Source organism: Geotrypetes seraphini, chromosome 11 (assembly GCF_902459505.1).
Source record: "Geotrypetes seraphini chromosome 11, aGeoSer1.1, whole genome shotgun sequence".
Taxonomy (NCBI): domain Eukaryota; kingdom Metazoa; phylum Chordata; class Amphibia; order Gymnophiona; family Dermophiidae; genus Geotrypetes; species Geotrypetes seraphini.
Genome location: NC_047094.1, coordinates 93,009,100 through 93,027,828, shown reverse-complemented (window position 1 = coordinate 93,027,828; position 18,729 = coordinate 93,009,100). Strand labels below are relative to the sequence as shown.

The 18,729-nt window shown below is 42.7% G+C and overlaps 1 protein-coding gene across 2 annotated transcripts in view; it reads right to left on the bottom strand.

The window, feature by feature from the left end:
* Nucleotides 1-18,729, bottom strand: part of LAMA5 (laminin subunit alpha 5) — a 406,583-nt gene that overhangs the window by 13,473 nt on the left and 374,381 nt on the right. For both annotated transcript variants that reach the window (XM_033963610.1, XM_033963611.1), the window contains exons 72-76: nt 14,014-14,143; nt 12,147-12,298; nt 3,896-4,085; nt 3,641-3,793; nt 1,634-1,793 (exon numbers count right to left, since the gene is read on the bottom strand). In XM_033963610.1, coding sequence (XP_033819501.1) covers nt 1,634-1,793; nt 3,641-3,793; nt 3,896-4,085; nt 12,147-12,298; nt 14,014-14,143 — 785 coding nt within the window. The remainder of the gene's footprint in view (nt 1-1,633; nt 1,794-3,640; nt 3,794-3,895; nt 4,086-12,146; nt 12,299-14,013; nt 14,144-18,729) is intronic.

Genomic DNA, 18,729 nt, shown 5'->3' with positions numbered 1-18,729 from the left:
AGAAGCTTCGGTGCAGCTGCGTGCAACTAGTGAGAACGGGAGGAACATGACCTGACAAGGGGAAGAGGTTCAGTAGCGTTTTAGGTTTATTGTATAGCGACAGACGCTGGAAGGAAGTGGTGAGGATAGAGAGGGGAGCAGAAGCTGAATGAAAGTGGTGAGAAGCAAGAAAAAAGGGCACTTGCTGGATTGGGGGAAGAGGATAGAGTTAGATACTGGAAGGGGTGAGGGAAAGAGGTGGTAAGCTGTAGGTAGACACAATGAAAAGAGGGAAATTAAGGACTGGATAGTAAGAAAGAATTTAATCTAGACAGGCAGAAAATAAATTGAGAAGGAAGACCTGGGAAAAAAAGGAGGGGCGAGAGATGCTAGAACATGGTGGGAGCAGAGGGAAGAAGATGAATGCCGGACCAATGGTGGGGGGGGGGAGGGAGAGATGGAAGGGAAGACGACAGATGCCACACCATGGGGGGGAGCAGAGGGAAGAAGATGGATGCAGGACTCATGAGAACTCGCAGCAGTCATTCAGCGAGCGGCTCAGTGCCAGGCAGGAGTGAGGAAAGCTAGCTCATGGCCAGTACACTGCTGGGCCGCGAGAACTCGAGGCGGCCATTCAGGGAGGGGCTCAGCATAGGGCAGGAGTGTGGAAAGCTCGCTCTTGCCCGGTACACCGCTGGATCACCAGGGATTCAAAAAGGTATGTGGGGGGGGGAGGGGCAGGAGGTAAAAAAATTGAGAAGAGTCGGCAGGGCCAGGAGGGATCCCTCCTGTTCCGGCCCACCAGTTCAAACGGCAGGCACAGTGGAGGCCTACTGAACATTGGGAGAGAGAGGGGGACAGGGTAGAGAGCTTGGTAGGGAGTGAGGGGGCTGAGTGCAGCAGGGGAGGGAATGAGGGGAGAAGCAGGGCACACAAATATTAACCCCCCTCTCCCGGTCTAATATTTGAGTCAACTTTTTTTCCTCCTTTTATGGGGGGAAAAAGGGTACCTCGTCTTATACTCTGACCAACTTATATTCGAGTATATACAGTATGATCAATATTTAAGCCTTCTAAAATACAAATCAGGAGGAAATCAGTGGGATTGGGGGGAGGATATATAAAGATGTATGACTGCAAAAATGTTATCCATATAAAATTAGCCTGGTTATTTTAGCATTCAAACTTAAACCCTTAAGTTATATGAATAGTGGCTAAATATCACCACTATCTGTATAACTTCTGCCCCCCCACTCCCCCACTTCAAATGGTGGAGCTGAAGGCAGCACTAGTCCCCTGTAAGGGGAGTGTCTCCATCTGATGGCAGGGGGGGGGCATAATTTGCTCAGCTGGACTAGTCTGACAGGATTTAAGGAAATGAATAGGTAAATTTTACCATTTTTGTCAGTACAGAGACTTATATGGCCAAAGATTATGCCCTGTTTATGCCAGGATTTTTTTGTTGTTGTTGTTAAAAACAAGCTGTATTCAGTACCTTATGTGGGTTGTGTAGGTGTTTTTGAAAATCAAATCCAATATATACAGTTTCTAGACAACAATTTCTTTGTAAATGAAACAAAACTGGAAGAGGGAAGAGTTCTTTGCTCCAGTATGGAAGTTTTCAAAGGACAATTTACCAACTGCAGTGCCTTACCTAATGTTAGATATCCACCATCAGGAGCAAAGAATAGACTGTTCTGTAGTGTTCTCTTATAGCATGGCGTGATGCCAAATACACGGTCTGGAATATTCATGGGCTGCTCATCAAGCTGCAGCTTCTTCATACAGCCATTAAAGCTGCTTCGAGAGGCCTCCTGAAATGAAAGAGATTGGGTTTTTCTTATTGTGCAGCTGTCCCTTGCAGATGTTATGTACTTTCTAACAGCACAAACTGTGGAACATATAACCTTTCCAAGATGCCCATCTCCATTGCCGCAAATCCTTCCCCGGCACTTTACTGACCACGTGCTACAGAATAATCATAAAGCTATACTATCAGCTATTGAAAAGCATGTTTTATGTTGGCATATCTGTCTCTTTGCAAAACAAAGAGCAAGGAAACTAACCTCATGTGAAACAAACAGAAAATGCCACAATGGAGATGGAGCTGTACACACCAACCAGAGATAAATCCAATGAATAAATGTTTATTAAGAACCAATAAAACAGTCTCTGCTATATATTAAATTGAATTGTGTTATAGACCCACCTTTTTGATATAGATTTCAATCCTTAACCCTATTCCTCTGCCCTCCAACCCTGCCTGCTGATTGAATATTCCCCTTAGCTGTATCCATGACATCCTGTTTGTCTGTCTTGCCTGTTTCGATTGTAAGCTCTTTTCTTATTCCTTGTAACTCTGTACAGCGCTGCGTGCGTCTGGTAGCGCTATAAAAATAATTAATAGTAGTAGTAGCAACAGACGACCCGACATGGTCCTTGTTTCGGCATTGGTACCTGCCTCAGGGGTGCAAAAGCATCCAGTGGATGGCAGCCTATAACATCAATGATTGCTTGACACAGCTAAATTGGGTACAATGCTAGAGAAAAATAAAACCCACCAGGGGAACACAGCGATTCCTAGTGGGTTTTATTTTTCTCTAGCATTGCACCTGATTTATCGGTGTCAGGTCAAAAGCGCGCCGGGACATAGGCGCGCACTGACAATTGAGCACAGCGCGCCGCAGAAAATTACTGTTTTTAGGTCTCCAACGGGGTGTGTGTGGGGGGGAACCCCCCCACTTTACTTAATAGAGATTGCGTCGCGTTGTGGGGGCGTTGTGGGGGATTTGGGGGGGTTGTAACCCCCCACATTTTACTGAAAACTTCACTTTTTCCCTGTTTTTAGGGAAAAAGTTAAGTTTACAGTAAAATGTGGAGGGTTACAACCCCCCAAACCCCCAATAACACCGGCGCCATCTCTATTAAATAAACTGGGGGGGGGGGGGGCTCCCCAACAAAAACCCCCATCGGAGCCCCTAAAAACTGTAATTTTCTTTGGCGCGCGCCTCCGTCTTGCGCTCAGTTGTCGGCGCGCGCCTTTGTCTTTCGCGGGGTTGTCTATGAACCGATTTATCTGTGACAAGCAATCATTGATGTTATAGACTGCTATCCACTGGATGCTTTTGCACCCCTGAGGTAGGCACCAATGCCGAAACACAGACCGTGTCGAGCCTATAACACAGTTCAATTTAATATATGACAGAAACTGTTTTATTGGTTCTTAATCAACATATATTCATTGGTTTTATCTCTGGTTGACGTGTATAGTTCCATCCTCACTTTGGCATTTTATAGCTGTCTCTTTACCAGAGACATCCATCTCTTCACTTTATATGGATTACTGACTATATGTTTATTGGCATTTGACATACCATCCTTTCTCGGAGAAGCTCAGGGTGGTGCACAATTTCTTCTCTCAGGTACTCTTAAAGAGTTTTCTCTATCTGCCCTGGCAGGCTTACAATTTAACTCTGGTATCTGGGGCAATGGAAGATTAAGTGACTTGCCCAGGGTCACAAGGAGCAGCGCTGGGCTTGAACCCACAACCTCAGGGTGCCAAAGCAGCAGCCCTAACCACTAGGCCACGCCTCCATAATCTTCAGAAGGTTATACCATCAAAGGGTAGAATCATTTTATGTTGTCATTTCAGTCTCCTTACCGGAATATGAGCCTTTGCTATTCCTTTTGGGACACCCCCTACGTAAAAGGGACTCTGCACGGTAAAGTTACTCATGAAGGATGTTGTGTTACTTTGAGCTCTTAGACCATCTATGACCAGGTAAATCTTGTTCCTTTCTCTGCTGAAGAAGATCTGAAAATGAATGGAAATGTGTTGTTTACCACGGGGTTAACCTTTCTCCATCAATAAAGCTCTTTTCCCCAGTGAATGCTACCTTCTCCCGTCATCACTCACCGAGTGCCATCTACCATCATCGTATCTCTCTTTACTTCTGACTTGCAGCTTATTCCCTTTGTTCTCTATCAAGAAAACATAGCGGCCACTAGCGACAAAGAGGGTCATGAAGGAGCTTTCTTGTTCATTGGCCACATAAAAGAGCAACCCATTAGATGAATTCAGTCGTACATCCATGGAAAAATGAGATCTGAGGAAAGAGATCATGGTTAAGGAAAGAACTCACTGTATATCCCAAGACAGACACGATCATTGAAGCCTATTTCTACTATTGTGGTCAGTTTGGCTTTCTGTATATTACTGCAGTCAATGCACAGTCTACTCAAGTTTTAGATATAGACAGACCACACCCATTCTAACGTCTAACAAAAACAGAAGGGGGATGGGACTTGATCTACTGACTTTCTGTGGCTACAATCCCAAAGTGGTTTATTTATTTTGTATCTGTGACCCTCCATTGCCCACGGTCACAGACGGCTGCAGTGGGAATCAAATCCAGTTCTCAGACCACTGCACTAACTATTAGGCAGCTCGTCCACTTACAGATGCTGTTGAATTTACTATCTCCTAATTTAATACTATTGTTGGAAGGGATGGGAGGGGGAGGGGTTTTTATTTATATATTTATGCTGATGTTTGATTAGATTTTCAAGTGATTTGTATGATCTAATTGATATTTTATTGTACACTTGATGTAAGAAATGAAAATGAATAAAGATTTGGAAAAAAAAAAAAGAATTTACTATCTCCTAAAGACACAATTAAAATCAACAATTCCTATGAAAACTGCTAGCCCAGTGGTTTCCAACATGTGGCCCCTGAAGTCCTCCATTACCACCCTCAATTGGCTGAAATGCTCTTCAAATCCTGTAAATGCATTAAATTCAATCTTGCTCACTTGATAGAGTAACTGCAAACTGGTGGGTTACTCAGGTGTCTCATTTATGGAATTTTCTACTGCTGACAATCCAATAAAGTGGGTTGTTAAAATACTGTATTAAAAAAATATTCTTGAAGTGCTGCAAAATAAATATTAGTACAGTGGTACCTTGGATTACGAGCATAATCCGTTCCAGGAGCATGCTCGTAATCCAAAATGCTCGTTTATCAAAGCGAGTTTCCCCATAGGAAATAATGGAAACTCGCTTTGATGCGTTCCCCCCCTCCCACGAGAACCAGCATTGCTCTCCCCGAAGGCCCCCCTGCGATCCGGCACCCCCCCTCCATGTAATTAGGCACCTCCCCGCCACGATCCGGCACCACCCCCCCGACGCTTCTTACCCTCATCTGGGCACCGGCACCGGCATGTCCTGTGCTTGGTGCCGGTGCCCGAAGATCGGCCTCCTCTTCTGCTAGGCCTTGAGCATCTGAGCATGCTCAAGGCCTAGCAGAAGAGGAGGCCGATCTTCGGGCACCAGCACCAAACACAGGACATGCCGGTGCCGGTGCCCAGATGAGGGTAAGAAGTGTCGGGGGGGGGGGGTGCTGGATCGTGGTGGGGGGGTGCCCAATCACATCGGGGAGGGGTGCCAGATCGTGGCAGGGGGTGCCCAATCGCATCGGGGGGGGGGGGGGTGCCGGATCACGGGGGGGAGGGTGCCGGATTGCGGGGGGTGCTCGTAAATCGAGCCATGCTCGGTTTCCGAGGCACCGATTTTGCAAATGTTTTGCTCGTCTTGCAAAACACTCGCAAACCGGTGCACTCGTAAACCAAGGTACCACTGTATTAATTTTTAAAGCTTAATACCTAGTCTGAACAAGCGGATCAAGGCAGTTTACAAAATTAGTACTTATGAATAAGCTTGAAATCTTTTGATGGCCTTCAGAATGAGCTTGTATTCAAACTGCAGCCCTTTACTTGAAAACAGGCTAGCCTATACAAAGTTGAGAGGCCATGGCATTATTCTCTGGTTTTCCAAAACAATCTTATGGCCTACTGCTTACCTGTCTGCAGGACCTGAGGATTACTAGGTTCCCATTAAAATGTATTACATTTTCTAATAATGCATTTTAAAGATTTTTGTGGGATGAGATTTAATTTGATCCCTTTAAATCAGTGTCTCTCAAACTGTGTGCCCCAAAGAGATTCTGGGTATGTCATAAGAGACTCTGGAATTTTACTTTATTTTAAAAAATTCCCTTCATAAGTATACACTAGACCAGTCATGGGCAAACTACCGTGGTGGGAGATTCGAGTGTCCCGAGGAGCCCTTTGGCCTGGGATTTCTCCTGCCATGCTGTCGAGATATTTAGGTAATAGCTGGACTTGTGTTGGGCCTGGGTATAAAACAAACAAAGTTGCTCTCTGAGGCCTTTCATCACTCCGCTCCACTCTCAGGAGGAAACACCCCGGCTGGGTCCTACCCTACAAAACGCTTCTGCAACTAGTTCAGATCAGATTCCTTGAAAGACTCCTATACTTTACAAAAGCAATGCAAACTTACCTCTTCCCTCAACCCTGACCAAGACGACCAACTACAAAACATTCAGGAAAGAACTGAAAACTTTACTTAAAAAAAAATTTCTCAAATGATCTAATTAAAACCTTATAAACCCTCCCACAAAACCCTTCGCTCATGCTAGTCTTCAATTCGTGTAAGCTCACTCTATCTATCAACTTTGTAAGCTCCCTGGGAACGCCCAGGCCAACTCTTTTTTTGTAAACCACTTAGAACTGAAAGGTATTGGAGGGATAGAAAACACTAATGTAATGTAATGTAATCCCCTGCCTTTTGCCCTATGATTTAAAAAGGTCTGGCCCCTCTGTCAAATTTAAGAACCCATTGTGGCCCACGAGTCAAAAAGTTTGCCCACCTCTGCACTAGACAGAAGAGTCTGTCAATGTTACTAGCATCTGTGTGTGTAAGGATATAACTGCCCAGACAACCATCATTTTTAATGGTCCTTGAAAACTAATTGCAAGTAATTTTTAATTTCATTTTTTTATGCACAGTAGTTAACCTAACTTGAGCAACAAAGCAATCAAGGCTTTGTTACCATTTGGATCTTCTTATCTTTGCAAACTTGAATTTTTAACTCTGATAGAAATTAAATTAAAAGAAAAGAAAACAACGCAGATGGTGGATGATGAAATGCATGCTTGCTTGTCGACTATCGAGCTGCATTTTGAGTTAATTTGCACTCAAAACCAAGCACATCCATCGCATTGATTAGAAGTTCTGTTCTAGGTATTTTAGTTTCACCATTGTTACAATTACCCATAAATAGCTAAAATAACTTAAAATTAAATTAGAGTTATTTATTTATTGTTAGTTTTGCAATTTTATAATTTCAATTATAATGTGCTGCAAAAAACAATTGCTCCATCTAGTGTGCCGGAGCTAAAAAAGTTTGAGAGACACTGCTCTAGATAACAATGAGGTGTCCATCAATATTCTGCCTTATCTCCCATTTTCGGTTTGTACATTGCTAGCGTTTAAAAACATTTTCATCTTTTCATCCAAAAAAATCAACAGTCCGAACTTGTGTCTTGCTAAGGAATCAAAGCGAATTAAAAACTCATTGACTTACTATGTTCAGTTCCGTTAGATCAGTTGCAGTCTGGATTTCCAGGAATGAAAACAGCCAATTGGGCTGTCCTCTCACAGTTTGACCCCAATTGTCCTCAACCCATATCTCTTCCATTGTATGGTTGTGTTTTGATCAGTTTTTCAACTTTAACCCTTTCAAGGCCTAGAAAATTTGACTAAAGTAGTTTGTGTCCTGGTTATCTCACTGTATCAAAATTTTTCTGAAAAAAGTTTCTTGGAAAAAATACAATGGAATTAGAAAAGGTACAGAGCAGGGCAACAAAAATAGAAACATAAGAATAGCCTTACTGGGTCAGACCAATGGTCCATCAAGTCCAGTAGCCCATTCGCACGGTGGCCAATCCAGGTCACTAGTACCTGGCCAAAACCAAAGGTGTAGCAATATTCCATGTTACCAATACAGGACAAGCAGTGGCTTCCCCCAAGTCTTTCTCAATAACAGACTATGGACTTTTCCTCAAGGAACTTGTCCAGACCTTTCTTAAAACCAACTACACTATCCGCTCTTACCACATCCTCTGGCAATGCGTTACATAACCCATTCTACTCCACTCAGGATTTTGTAGACTTCAATCATATCTCCCCTCAGCCATCTCTTTTCCAAGCTGAAGAGCCCTAACTGTTTTATCTCCCCTCAGCCGTCTCTTTTCCAAGCTGAAGAGTCCTAACTGTTTTAGTCTTTCCTTATACAAGAGGAATTCCATCCTCTTTACCATCTTGGTCGCTCTACCGCCACTATATCTTTCTTGGGATAAGGAGACCAGAATTGAACGCAATACCCCAAATGAGGTTGCACCATGGAGCGATACAGGGGCATTATGACATTCTTAGTCTTGTTAACCATACCTTTTTTAATAATTCCCAGCACCCTGTTTGCTTTTTTGGCCACCGCCACACATTGGGCAGAAGATTTCATCGTATTGTCTACAATGATATCCAGATCCTTTTCCCCCAAGGTGCTAACCCCCAAGGTGGACCCTAGCATCCAACACCTGTGATTCAGATAAACAAGATGGAATGATTTCCTTATGAGGAAAGGCTAAAGCAGCTAGGGCTCTTCTCAGGGGAGATTTCATTGAGATCTATAAAATAATGAATAGAATGGAATGGGTAGATGAGAATCGCTTATTTATCCTTTCCAAAAATACTAGGACTAAGGGGCATGCAATGAAGCTGTCAAGTAGTAGATTTAAAACAAACTAGAGAAAATATTTCTTCACGCAACGTTTAATGAAACTCTGGAATTCATTGCCAGAGAATGTGATGAAAGCAGTTAGCATAGCAGGGTTTAAAAGAGGTTTAGATCAGTAGTGTAACTGGCAGGGCAGGAATGTGGGGCGGAGCACACCCTTCCTCCTGGCAGTGGGAGGGGGTATGCAGCGATTGCAGTGCTATGGCCCATCTGTGCGTGGCCATTGGCTCCGCCAATGCCCCACCCCGTAACAAGAAGTTGACAGAGTTGATGGCTGGACGCAGGCGGACCATAGCCCTGTGACTGCTCCAGCACCTCCCCCCCCCAACTCTGTGCACCTGGGGCGAACTGCCCCCACTGTCTTGCTCTTGATACTGGTTTGGATAATTTCCTAAAAGAAAAGTCCAAAAGCCATTATTAAGATCGACTTAGGGAAATCCACTACTTATTCTTAGGATAAGCAGCATAAAATCTGTTTTACTCTTTGGGATCGTGTCAGGTACTTGTGACCTTGGTTGGTCACTGTTGGAAACAGGGTATTGGGCTTGAAGGATCTTCATTCTGTTACAGGATGGCAAGTCTTATGTTCTAAAATAAAACCAACAACAACAAAAAAAAAACCCCAGTAGCATGAGAGGGAGTTTGCCCATGAAATCCCAATTCTATATCTGTTTGACTTGCTTCCAATAACTGGATTTTAAGTGCATCCACATAGGAATGACAAGGGGTCCAGCTAATAATTTTCAGCTGTATGAACCATTTTGACATCTTTCTTCTCAACAGGAACTGTTAGCCTTTTCCCCCCTCCTCCCCTGTCAAAAGATTTCACAACGGATTGTTAGGTTCTCAGCGATTAAATAGCGAAGACCTAAGTCATGAAACCAGGTACCACTGGAGCTGAGTCAGGAGTATAGATTCAGGTCAATACTCAGCTCCTAGTGGTCAGTGGGTTTTCTACATACTGACGTCTTCTGGCTAAACTAGACCCAGATAGGCAATTCTGAAACTGTGGCTGCACCAGGAGGTTATGTGACTTTGGCTGACACTCAGCACCATACCCACATACCTAACCAGGCAAAGTTGGGACTACCTTTTCTGTGGTCCAACTTGCCCGCTTAAATTTATGGGCACTGCACTAAATATCACCAATGCCAGCATAAGTTTCAGATATTACAATGGCACTCAGAGCTACAATTGCTGATTATTGGCAGCTAAGCAGCTCTTCTGCCCAATTAAACCATGTGAACATCAATTCCTTATTGTTTAGATAAAGATTAAAAACATGCTGCCTGATAGTCAAAACAATTTAAGTGGGCAAGAGAGGCTCTTGCTTGTTTAAACTGTGCTCTATGGGCAAACCACCAGTATTCAGCGGCCCTTAACCAGGCAGTACCACTGAATCTTGGCACTAACCTGCCATTTACAATGTGGGACAGATAAAGTGTTCTGAGGGCCCAGTCTGTGCAGAGCTGGCAGTTATGCGGGCTCTGGTAATACTGAGTGCTGGTGCCCACATAACTAAGCTGCCATGTGGGCACTGGCCCTGAATATTACCCTAAGACCACATAAACATAACATAACATAAAAATACACTTATAAACCACTGTACCTTTCCGTTCAAAGCAGTTTACAATAGAAGAAAGTTATACAGGTATAACAGATTATAAACTTCATTTATAAAGTTTATCAAACAAATAAGTCTGCAATGCCTTTCTAAAAACCTGATAAAAACCAGAATCCTGTATTAGTTTAACAAAATTCCTTTCCCATAACGCAACCTGATAAGCTAAAATTCTTTGGAAAAAGCGCTTATAGACGCAACCTTTAACTGAAGGAAATGCAAATGCTGCAAGCTTGCATAGGGTTAATTTACTATCGATGAAAAGGAAGTGATCAATGAAATAATTTGGTACAAGGCCTGTCAACATTTTAAAAGAGAAGCATCCCAATTTAAAGAGTATCCATGCCTCGATCGGAAGCCAGTGCAGCAACCGGTAGTACTTTGTCACATGCTCTGACTTTTTCAACTTAAAAATCAGTGGAACAGCCATATTCTGGATAAGCTGTAGTCTTTTGATATTCCTTTTATGAGAGACTAAATAAATAACATTACACTAGTCCAACAAACTCAGAATCAAAGACTAAACAAGAAGTCGAAGTGCAGGAAAATCAAAATATGCTCCAATTGTCCTAAGCTTCCAAAGCATCTAAAGTCAAATTGCGGTCTAGAAGAACACCCAGAATTTTAATTTTGGGGATAATAGGATGACTAATTCTATCCAGTGTTAATTTGTCTTCTTGAATTTTGTTATTGGGAGAGGCCAAGAAAAATTTTGTTTTTTCTGTGTTAAGTTTTAATTTAAAATCTCTCATCCAGTTTTCCACTGTTTCCATAATAGCCATGAGAATTTGCAAAACAACTTTGGTCGTTTAGCTATGTGGATGTCGGCACTGAATATCGGCTGGAAACCGATGGATACGCTTCCCTCCCTTACTCCCCACCCCCTTCAGTTTGTACCTACATCCCTTGTGCTTCAGTAGAGGTATCCTAGGCAGGAGTGAGCCCCACTACCAGTAGCATAGCCAGACAGCTGATTTAGGGTGGGCCTGAGAACAAAGTGTGTGGGCCAAAACTTTCATCTCCCCACTTCCCCCCCAACTAAAGCAAATCCAATTATAATTTCTGCCCCCCCCCCCACTCTCCCTTCCCGGTGCCTCCCATGGTAAACAGCATACCTGTGCTGGAGGGAATTCCCAAGCCCCCCACCAGTCAAAGATCTTCTCCCTGCTGAAAGAACTTACATGTCAGGTGGCTGCCAGCCACCAGCCTCTGCTCGCATGTGTTGCTTTGTGCTAGGAGCAGTGGTGGCTCTGGGACAGTGCCAGCAGGAGCCCAACATATCAGTTCCTTTGGCGGGAAGGAGATCTTCAGGAGGCAGGGCTTGGGAATCCTCACCATACACACTGAAAGAGATTAAATTTTGGGCAGGCCTGAGCCCAAACTGGGTGGACCCCAGCCCACATGGACCCACTCGTGTTTACGCCACTGCCACTCACTTCTGACCCTAGCAGCTCTATGTGTTAAAATGGCCACTGCAAGCTCTAGCAGTAGTCTCACGGTATTACCACTAGAGGTCAGCTTTCCATATATGGAAGGCTGAGTATCTGCTAGAACCTTCTTAAGTACAAGTGGCCAGCAGTAATGTGGTCAGACCCAGATAAGGAAAGTAGTGATTCAAATTCACCTATAGCCCTTATCTCTCCTCTTAGTACTCACGTGGGTTGTGTATCTTTCTACATTTTATTTGAGGAAAGCCTTTTCAAACCTCCCGAGCAGATAAGCCCTAACAGTCCAGATCTGTCCAGCTATTACAATTTCACAGTAGCAGAAGGACCTTTTTAACTACCTTTAAAAACAACTTTGTTTCAAATGTCAACATTAGTTTCTGAACGTCAGTATTTTAGCCAGTATTGCTAGCTGATCTGCAACAGTACTGACAACCCTCACCTCTCCTGGAAGGAGCTTGGGGTATTGCGAAACTGCAGGTGGCTTACAGAAGACCCTCCAAACTGGAATGCCCCTTTGATGGCCTTGAAACGTTTGGCTGTGTGGCAGAATTTTTCTTGGGAGTGTCTGCGACCCTTTACAGTAGCTGTATTCTGTTAAAAGGAAGGCAACAATAAGTTCAACAAGAAATATCGAAAAAATAATTCAGATACTTGAAATGCTGTTCAATTTCACCTCAACGGCAACAGTGAGGATTTCCCGAGAAGAGACAAGAACAATAGATGGCATCCAAGTTTCCAAATTATTTATATACCGCCTATCAATGGAGGTTGTCTAAGCATTTTTACATTCAAATACTCAAGCATTTTTCCCTATCTGTCCTGGCAGGCTCACAATCTACCTATTGTATCATGGTCAATGAAGGATTACATGGCTTGCCCATCATCACAAGAAGCAGTGTAGGACTTGAACCCACAACCTCAGGGTGCTGAGGCTGTAGTTATAACCGCTAGGCCATTCCTCCCTTCATTTTGCTTTTAAGACATCATTTCCCTGCTGGCTAAGGCTACTCATACAGATGACAAACTTCTACAGTCTATGTACCAGAAATGTTGAATATTTTATACAAGATTCATTGCTGGTTTAACCATGAATTAATAATGAGCGTGACTGCTTGGCAGACAGGATGGACCATTCAGATCTTTTGTCTGCCATCATCTACTATTTCCTCAGATAAGCCGCTCTTAGCTGTACCCTTCTCCTCCACTGCCAATTCCAGACTTTGTTACTTCCATCTAGTTGCTCCCTATGCCTGGAATTACCCGAGTTTGTCTGTAAATCCCCTTCCCTTCCCATGTTTAAAAGCAGACTGAAAACCCATCTTTTTGATATAGCCTTCAATCCTTAACCCTGCTCCTCTGCCCTCCAATCCAGCCAGCTGATTAACCATTCCCCTTAACTGTATCCATGACATCCTGTTTGTCTTTGGGAAGCAGAGTTGAGATTGTGATGTTATAATGCCTCCTTCCACCAATAAGAGCCAACCTCATCAGTGATGTCACAATGGATTGATTGTCCTGTACTCCCTTCTGCCCTCCAACCCAGCCAGCTGATTAACCGTTCCCCTTAACTGTATCCATGACATCCTGTTTTTTCTGTCTTGGCTGTTTAGATTGTAAGCTCTTTTGTGCAAGAGGTGGAAGATGATATCTTTCTTCTCAAGGGACCCTCGACCACAAGAGGACATCCGCTCAAACTCAGGGGAGGGAAGTTTCGTGGAGACATCTGGAAGTACTTCTTCACGGAGAGAGTGATCGAGCATTGGAACAAGCTTCCAGTGCAGGTGGTCGACGCACGCAGCATCCCAGACTTCAAGAACAAATGGGATACCTATGTGGGATCCCTACGAGGGTCATGCCAAGGGATAGGATCACTAGGGTATGGACTTGAATGAGCGGGTCAGTAGAGTGACAGTATAAATACAATTATACTTTAGGGGGTCAGTAGACTAAAGAGGGTGGGTAAATAGTGTGGGCAGACTTGATGGGCTGTAGCCCTTATCTGCCGTCATCTTTCTATGTTTCAATGTTTTCTTCTTCTTTGTGACTGTGCAGTGCTGCGTGCGTCTGGTAGCACTATAGAAATAATTAATAGTAGTATTAGGATATAGCACCTTTCTCATGTTCAACAGGAACACAGACTGAAGAAGAATACTCACTTCACCAGCACGACTCTTTCTTTGAGATAACATGATTAAGCTTAAAGCAGAATTTGAGTCTTTCATACCTCCTAAAATGGCTCAAGCTTTCATTTTAGAACTGCTATAAGCTGAAGAACTTGACCTGTTTTGCCTGCGCAGAACCATTACCTTTGCTTTGCGTTTGCTTTTCTGAATTGCTCGAATCTGCTGCAATTGCTCATTTGCTTGGCAAGTCATGCTGACATTGAAGTTCTCTGTATTCTGCTGTAGATCCACTACCATCTGTGCCTCTGCTTTCCTATGGGGAAAAAAGCAGATCCCAGGTGATACGCAGGACATTTACCACAAATATTCTTTCACTACGCAGGCCTCAGACAAAGTTCACTACTGTTGAGGGATTCAAAACAAATTTATACCACAATTATCTATTCCACTCTTCCCCCTCATAAGAGACGCCCAAAGCAGTTTATAAAATAGCTGTAGTTACAATCAAAATGGTTTATGTATTATATACAGGTACTTATTTTGTACCTGGGGAAACAGAGGGGTACAATCTTTTGTGGGGTTTTTAAATTTTTTTATTCTATTCTCTGGGTCCTGAGTTTAGCTCTCAAAGAGGCAGTGGAAAGTGGAATTATTAAATAGCCAGGTGGTTGCATAAAAAGTATATTTTGTATAAAAATAAGCTTAATAGTATAAAGATACAATGCTTAGAGAGATGTGCTACAGAACAAGACAGTTTGTATGAATGGATGTCCTGTGTATCTGTCTGAATAGGTAAGATGTGGAGGTGTGTAGGAGCTGAAGGGGGCAGAGAAGAGGCAGAGAGAGAGAGGGGGGGGGAAGATTTTAGCTTGTATAGGTTTGAGTTTCTTCTAAAAATAGTATTTTCCAGTATTTATCTTCTGTCATAATTTGGTATCTGTTTGAGACAATGGCCCTTAATTGATAAGAAAGATGTGACTCTGGAAGATGGAATCAGTCTGTCTGGCTTATTTTGTTCTATTCAGGTACCGGTCATTAATATATCTTTTGAAAAGTTCAGGCTGGCTGGATACTCCAATTCTGGCTCAAGATATGTGGATTATGGGCAGGGGTCTTATTCAGTCTATCTGCACTAACATTCCCAGGGTCAGAATTGTTTAATATAATATTCCATTGGCCTTTGATGACACTCTGCTAGGCCAGCACACAGTAATGTAAGTGACTTGCCCAGAGTTACAAGGAGCTTAAGTAAAATATATTAGCATAAAATAATTCAAATCCCTATTGCAAACTCATTGTATCCCCTGCTCTTGCTAGAGAATAGGCAAGGTTGCCGTCAAAGTTAAATGAAAAAATATAGATGTCAGTCCAGCCTTACATTGATAATTGTCAGCATTTTCTGTTGGCCTAACCCAGGGGTAGGCAATTTCGGTCCTTGAGAGCCGAAGCCAGGTCAGGTTTTCAGGATATCCACAATAAATATGCATGAGATAGATTTGCATCGCAAGGAGGCACTGCATGCAAAGCCATCTCATACATATTCATTGTGGATATCCTGAAAACCTGACCTGGCTCCGGCTCTCGAGGACCGGAAATGCCTACCCCTGGCCTATCCAATGTCAGCAAAGACCTATGGGAGATTATATCAAACAGATCTGATCTTGGGTGATGCCAGTGCAGCATTAGAATGCCCTAAATTACTTCAAAATTATAGTGCTTAAGAGTAACAAAAGACCTTTGGCACCTTTGTGCTAAGATTTGCTAAGGTCCAATGCTTAAATTAGAGAATGGCCCCAGCTGCATGTTCTGACACAGACAGTGTCCATCAAGAGCCACTGTCACAGAAAGATACTGGAACTCAAGTCTATGAGAGACAGTTTCTCTCTCTTTTCTCCTTCAGTCTTTCACACCGCACACATTTTCCTTACCATTGTACTAAAGTAAAGATGTATTTAACTACAATAGATGCTATTTTTAGAACAAGATTCCAACCTATAAAAGCCTCTTCTCTTGATCACCCCCCTCGCTTTCTCTGGACCCTCTGGCTTCCTCCTCTCTTGCTGAATTCTCTCTTTCCCTTTCTGCCTATCTATACACCCATCATTCAGACATAATACAGACACACATTCATGCAAGTATATTGTCCTTTCCCTCTCATTTACACGCACAGAAGCAGTCTCTAAATCTACTCTGTACTTGTAAAAGCTTATTTCTATCTCTATCATAAAATATTTTTCTGCACTTTAGTATCAAGCATATACAGTTATGTAAAAAAAAATTAGGACACCCCATGAAATATTCAGTTCTTTCTTAAGAAATGTTCACATATTGAAGTCAAATCTTTTTTTTTTAATTTATTTATCTCTGGAAAAGAAAGTGATGTAATTGTAGGTAAACAACAACAATGTTCCTTGATTTACTCATGAAACAAAAGATATCCACAAAAATGCTAGAACCCTGGTCACCGTACATGAAGAAGGACACAGTACTACTTGAAAGGGTCCAGAGAAGAGCAACTAAAATGGTTAAGGGGCTGGAGGCAGTGGCGTACCTAGGGTATGTGGCACCCGGGGCCCATCATTTTTTGACACCCCCCCCCCCCATGTAAAAAAATATTTTTTGTAATGACCATGAAACGGAATAAATGGTCAGAATAGAAACAGGCAGTGAAAATTTTCTTATATTCCAAACATAACATAACATAAATTATGTCTGAATTGTCATGACATCAGAAGTACATATGGAGTAGTTGCAGGTGATGCTTGGGACAGTTCTGATTGTGTTAGTTCGGTTTTATGTGTTTTTTGAATAGAAGGGTTTTTTTTTTTTTTTTTGAAGGTTTTGTAGTCTGTGGTCGAGGTCAATAGGTTGTAGAGTTGGGGGTCGAGTGTTGCAGCTCGAATGGCTAGGAGGTTGTCAAACAGTTTTTTTCTTTTGACGTTTTTGGTTGGAGGGTGTGTGAATTGTGTGCGAGTTCTCCTATGTCTGTTTGAGGTAGATTGAATTATTTAGCTGAAGAAATTAGTTACCCCCTCATCCCACACACATTAATTCTCTTCCATTTTTGTTCCCATTATAAAAAACACTGATAAGTTCCCAGAAAAAAAATACATTAAAATAAGAAGTGAAAACAAAGGCCCCTACAGATGAGAACATAACATAAGAATAGCCTAACTGGGTCAGACCAATGGTCCATCATGCCCAGTAGCCCATTCTCATGGTAGCCAATCCAGGACACTAATACCTGGTCAAAACCCAAAGAGTAGCAACATTCCATGCTACCGATCCAGGGCAAGCAGACACTTCCCCCATGTCTTAATAACAGATTATGGACTTTTCCTCCAGGAATTTGTCCAAATCTTTCTTAAAACCAGCTACACTATCTGCTTTTACCATAACTTCTGGCCACTTCATTTTTAAGTTTAGATCTTTCCTTTCAAACAGAGACCTTGCTAGATGTCAAATACAGCACAAGGTAACTTCACATGGACTTAACTGTGCAGGAAATGTGAATCTCCTCATACACCCACCATATAGTGCAAAAATGTGCAAAGGTCTGTTTTTTTCTTTCGATCACTACATAGCCTAATGCCACACAAGCAGCGCTGTTACAAACATATTCTGTAGGTCAATGCTAAGGATAACAAAGTTTCCTTCCTTGGACCACAAGGAGATACTGATAAACCACTGGAAAAGATCCCAAAACAACACCCAAAGACCCACTCAGTGTGTGAACCAGTTGAGTGGAGTGGACTAACTGGGGGGTGGAAATGGGCCCGGAGTTTGCTCAGCAGAATTTCCCAGACCACCTTTTCCTCTCAACACATTGACACGCTGCCACCACCACCACTAGGAACACCTCACTGGGTAGGCCAGCTATGCTATAAACTTTATAAAACACATTATTATATTTTCTTATAAAGCACATATTTTAACTGAACTCTCTGACATCCTCAGCCTTTCCACTCACAAAAATAAAAGGAAGAAAAGTTCCCATTTCCTGCTGTCTCATGTCCCCGGCCTATACAATATTTTTTTTCTGCAGACCCTTCAAAAGTCTGACCAAATCCTCGTTTCACTTGCATTATAAAGTACTGAGGGTGCCATCTCTCCCCAATCCCAGGTCCTAAAGTCTAAGACAGTAGCGCAAACTAATGCTGTCAGATTCAGGTAAAAAAATTTCGATTCGATTCAGCCTATTGAATTGGTTTTTCAATTCGATTTTCCTGCCCAGTTGGGTGATTTTTTTCAAAACTCCTGGTGGATTTTATAGCTTTTTCACCCCCTTTGGCTTCTCCTAACCACACTGGCGCTGTGGTGTAAATAAAATAAAGAAACAAAAATGACTTTTCCTCTCTCTGTTAAATCCTAGCTCACGTTTGCAGTCCAACACCAGCTCTGGCAGGATGCACATTTCAAATCTAACATATTATAATCACAAAACAGAAAATAAAATTAATTTTTCTACCTTTAGTTGTCTGGTTATATTTCAAATCTTGTTGGGCCAAGGCTCTGGTTTTCTTCTGATAACTTGCTTGCCAGGGTCTCCTTCTTTCTTCGTTCTGCATGCTAACCATCCATCTGCCAACTCTGTCCTCCCTTTCCATTTCCCTTCCCTCCCCAGGAAGTCTGGTATCTTTCCTTTTTTTCATCTCCCTCCACAGATCCACCTTTTCTTAACTACCCTTTCAACCGGCATCTCTCCCTCCTTCCCCACCACCCCAGGGTCCACCATCTCTCCCTTTCTTTTCCCAATTACCCTCCTATCCAGTATCTCTATCCCTCCTCCACACCATCCCTTGTGTCCAATTTCTCTCCCTTTCTGTTCCTTCCCTCCCTAAATCCCATGGTCCATCATCTCTCGCCCTCTCCTCTATTTTCAGACCCATTATTTCTCGC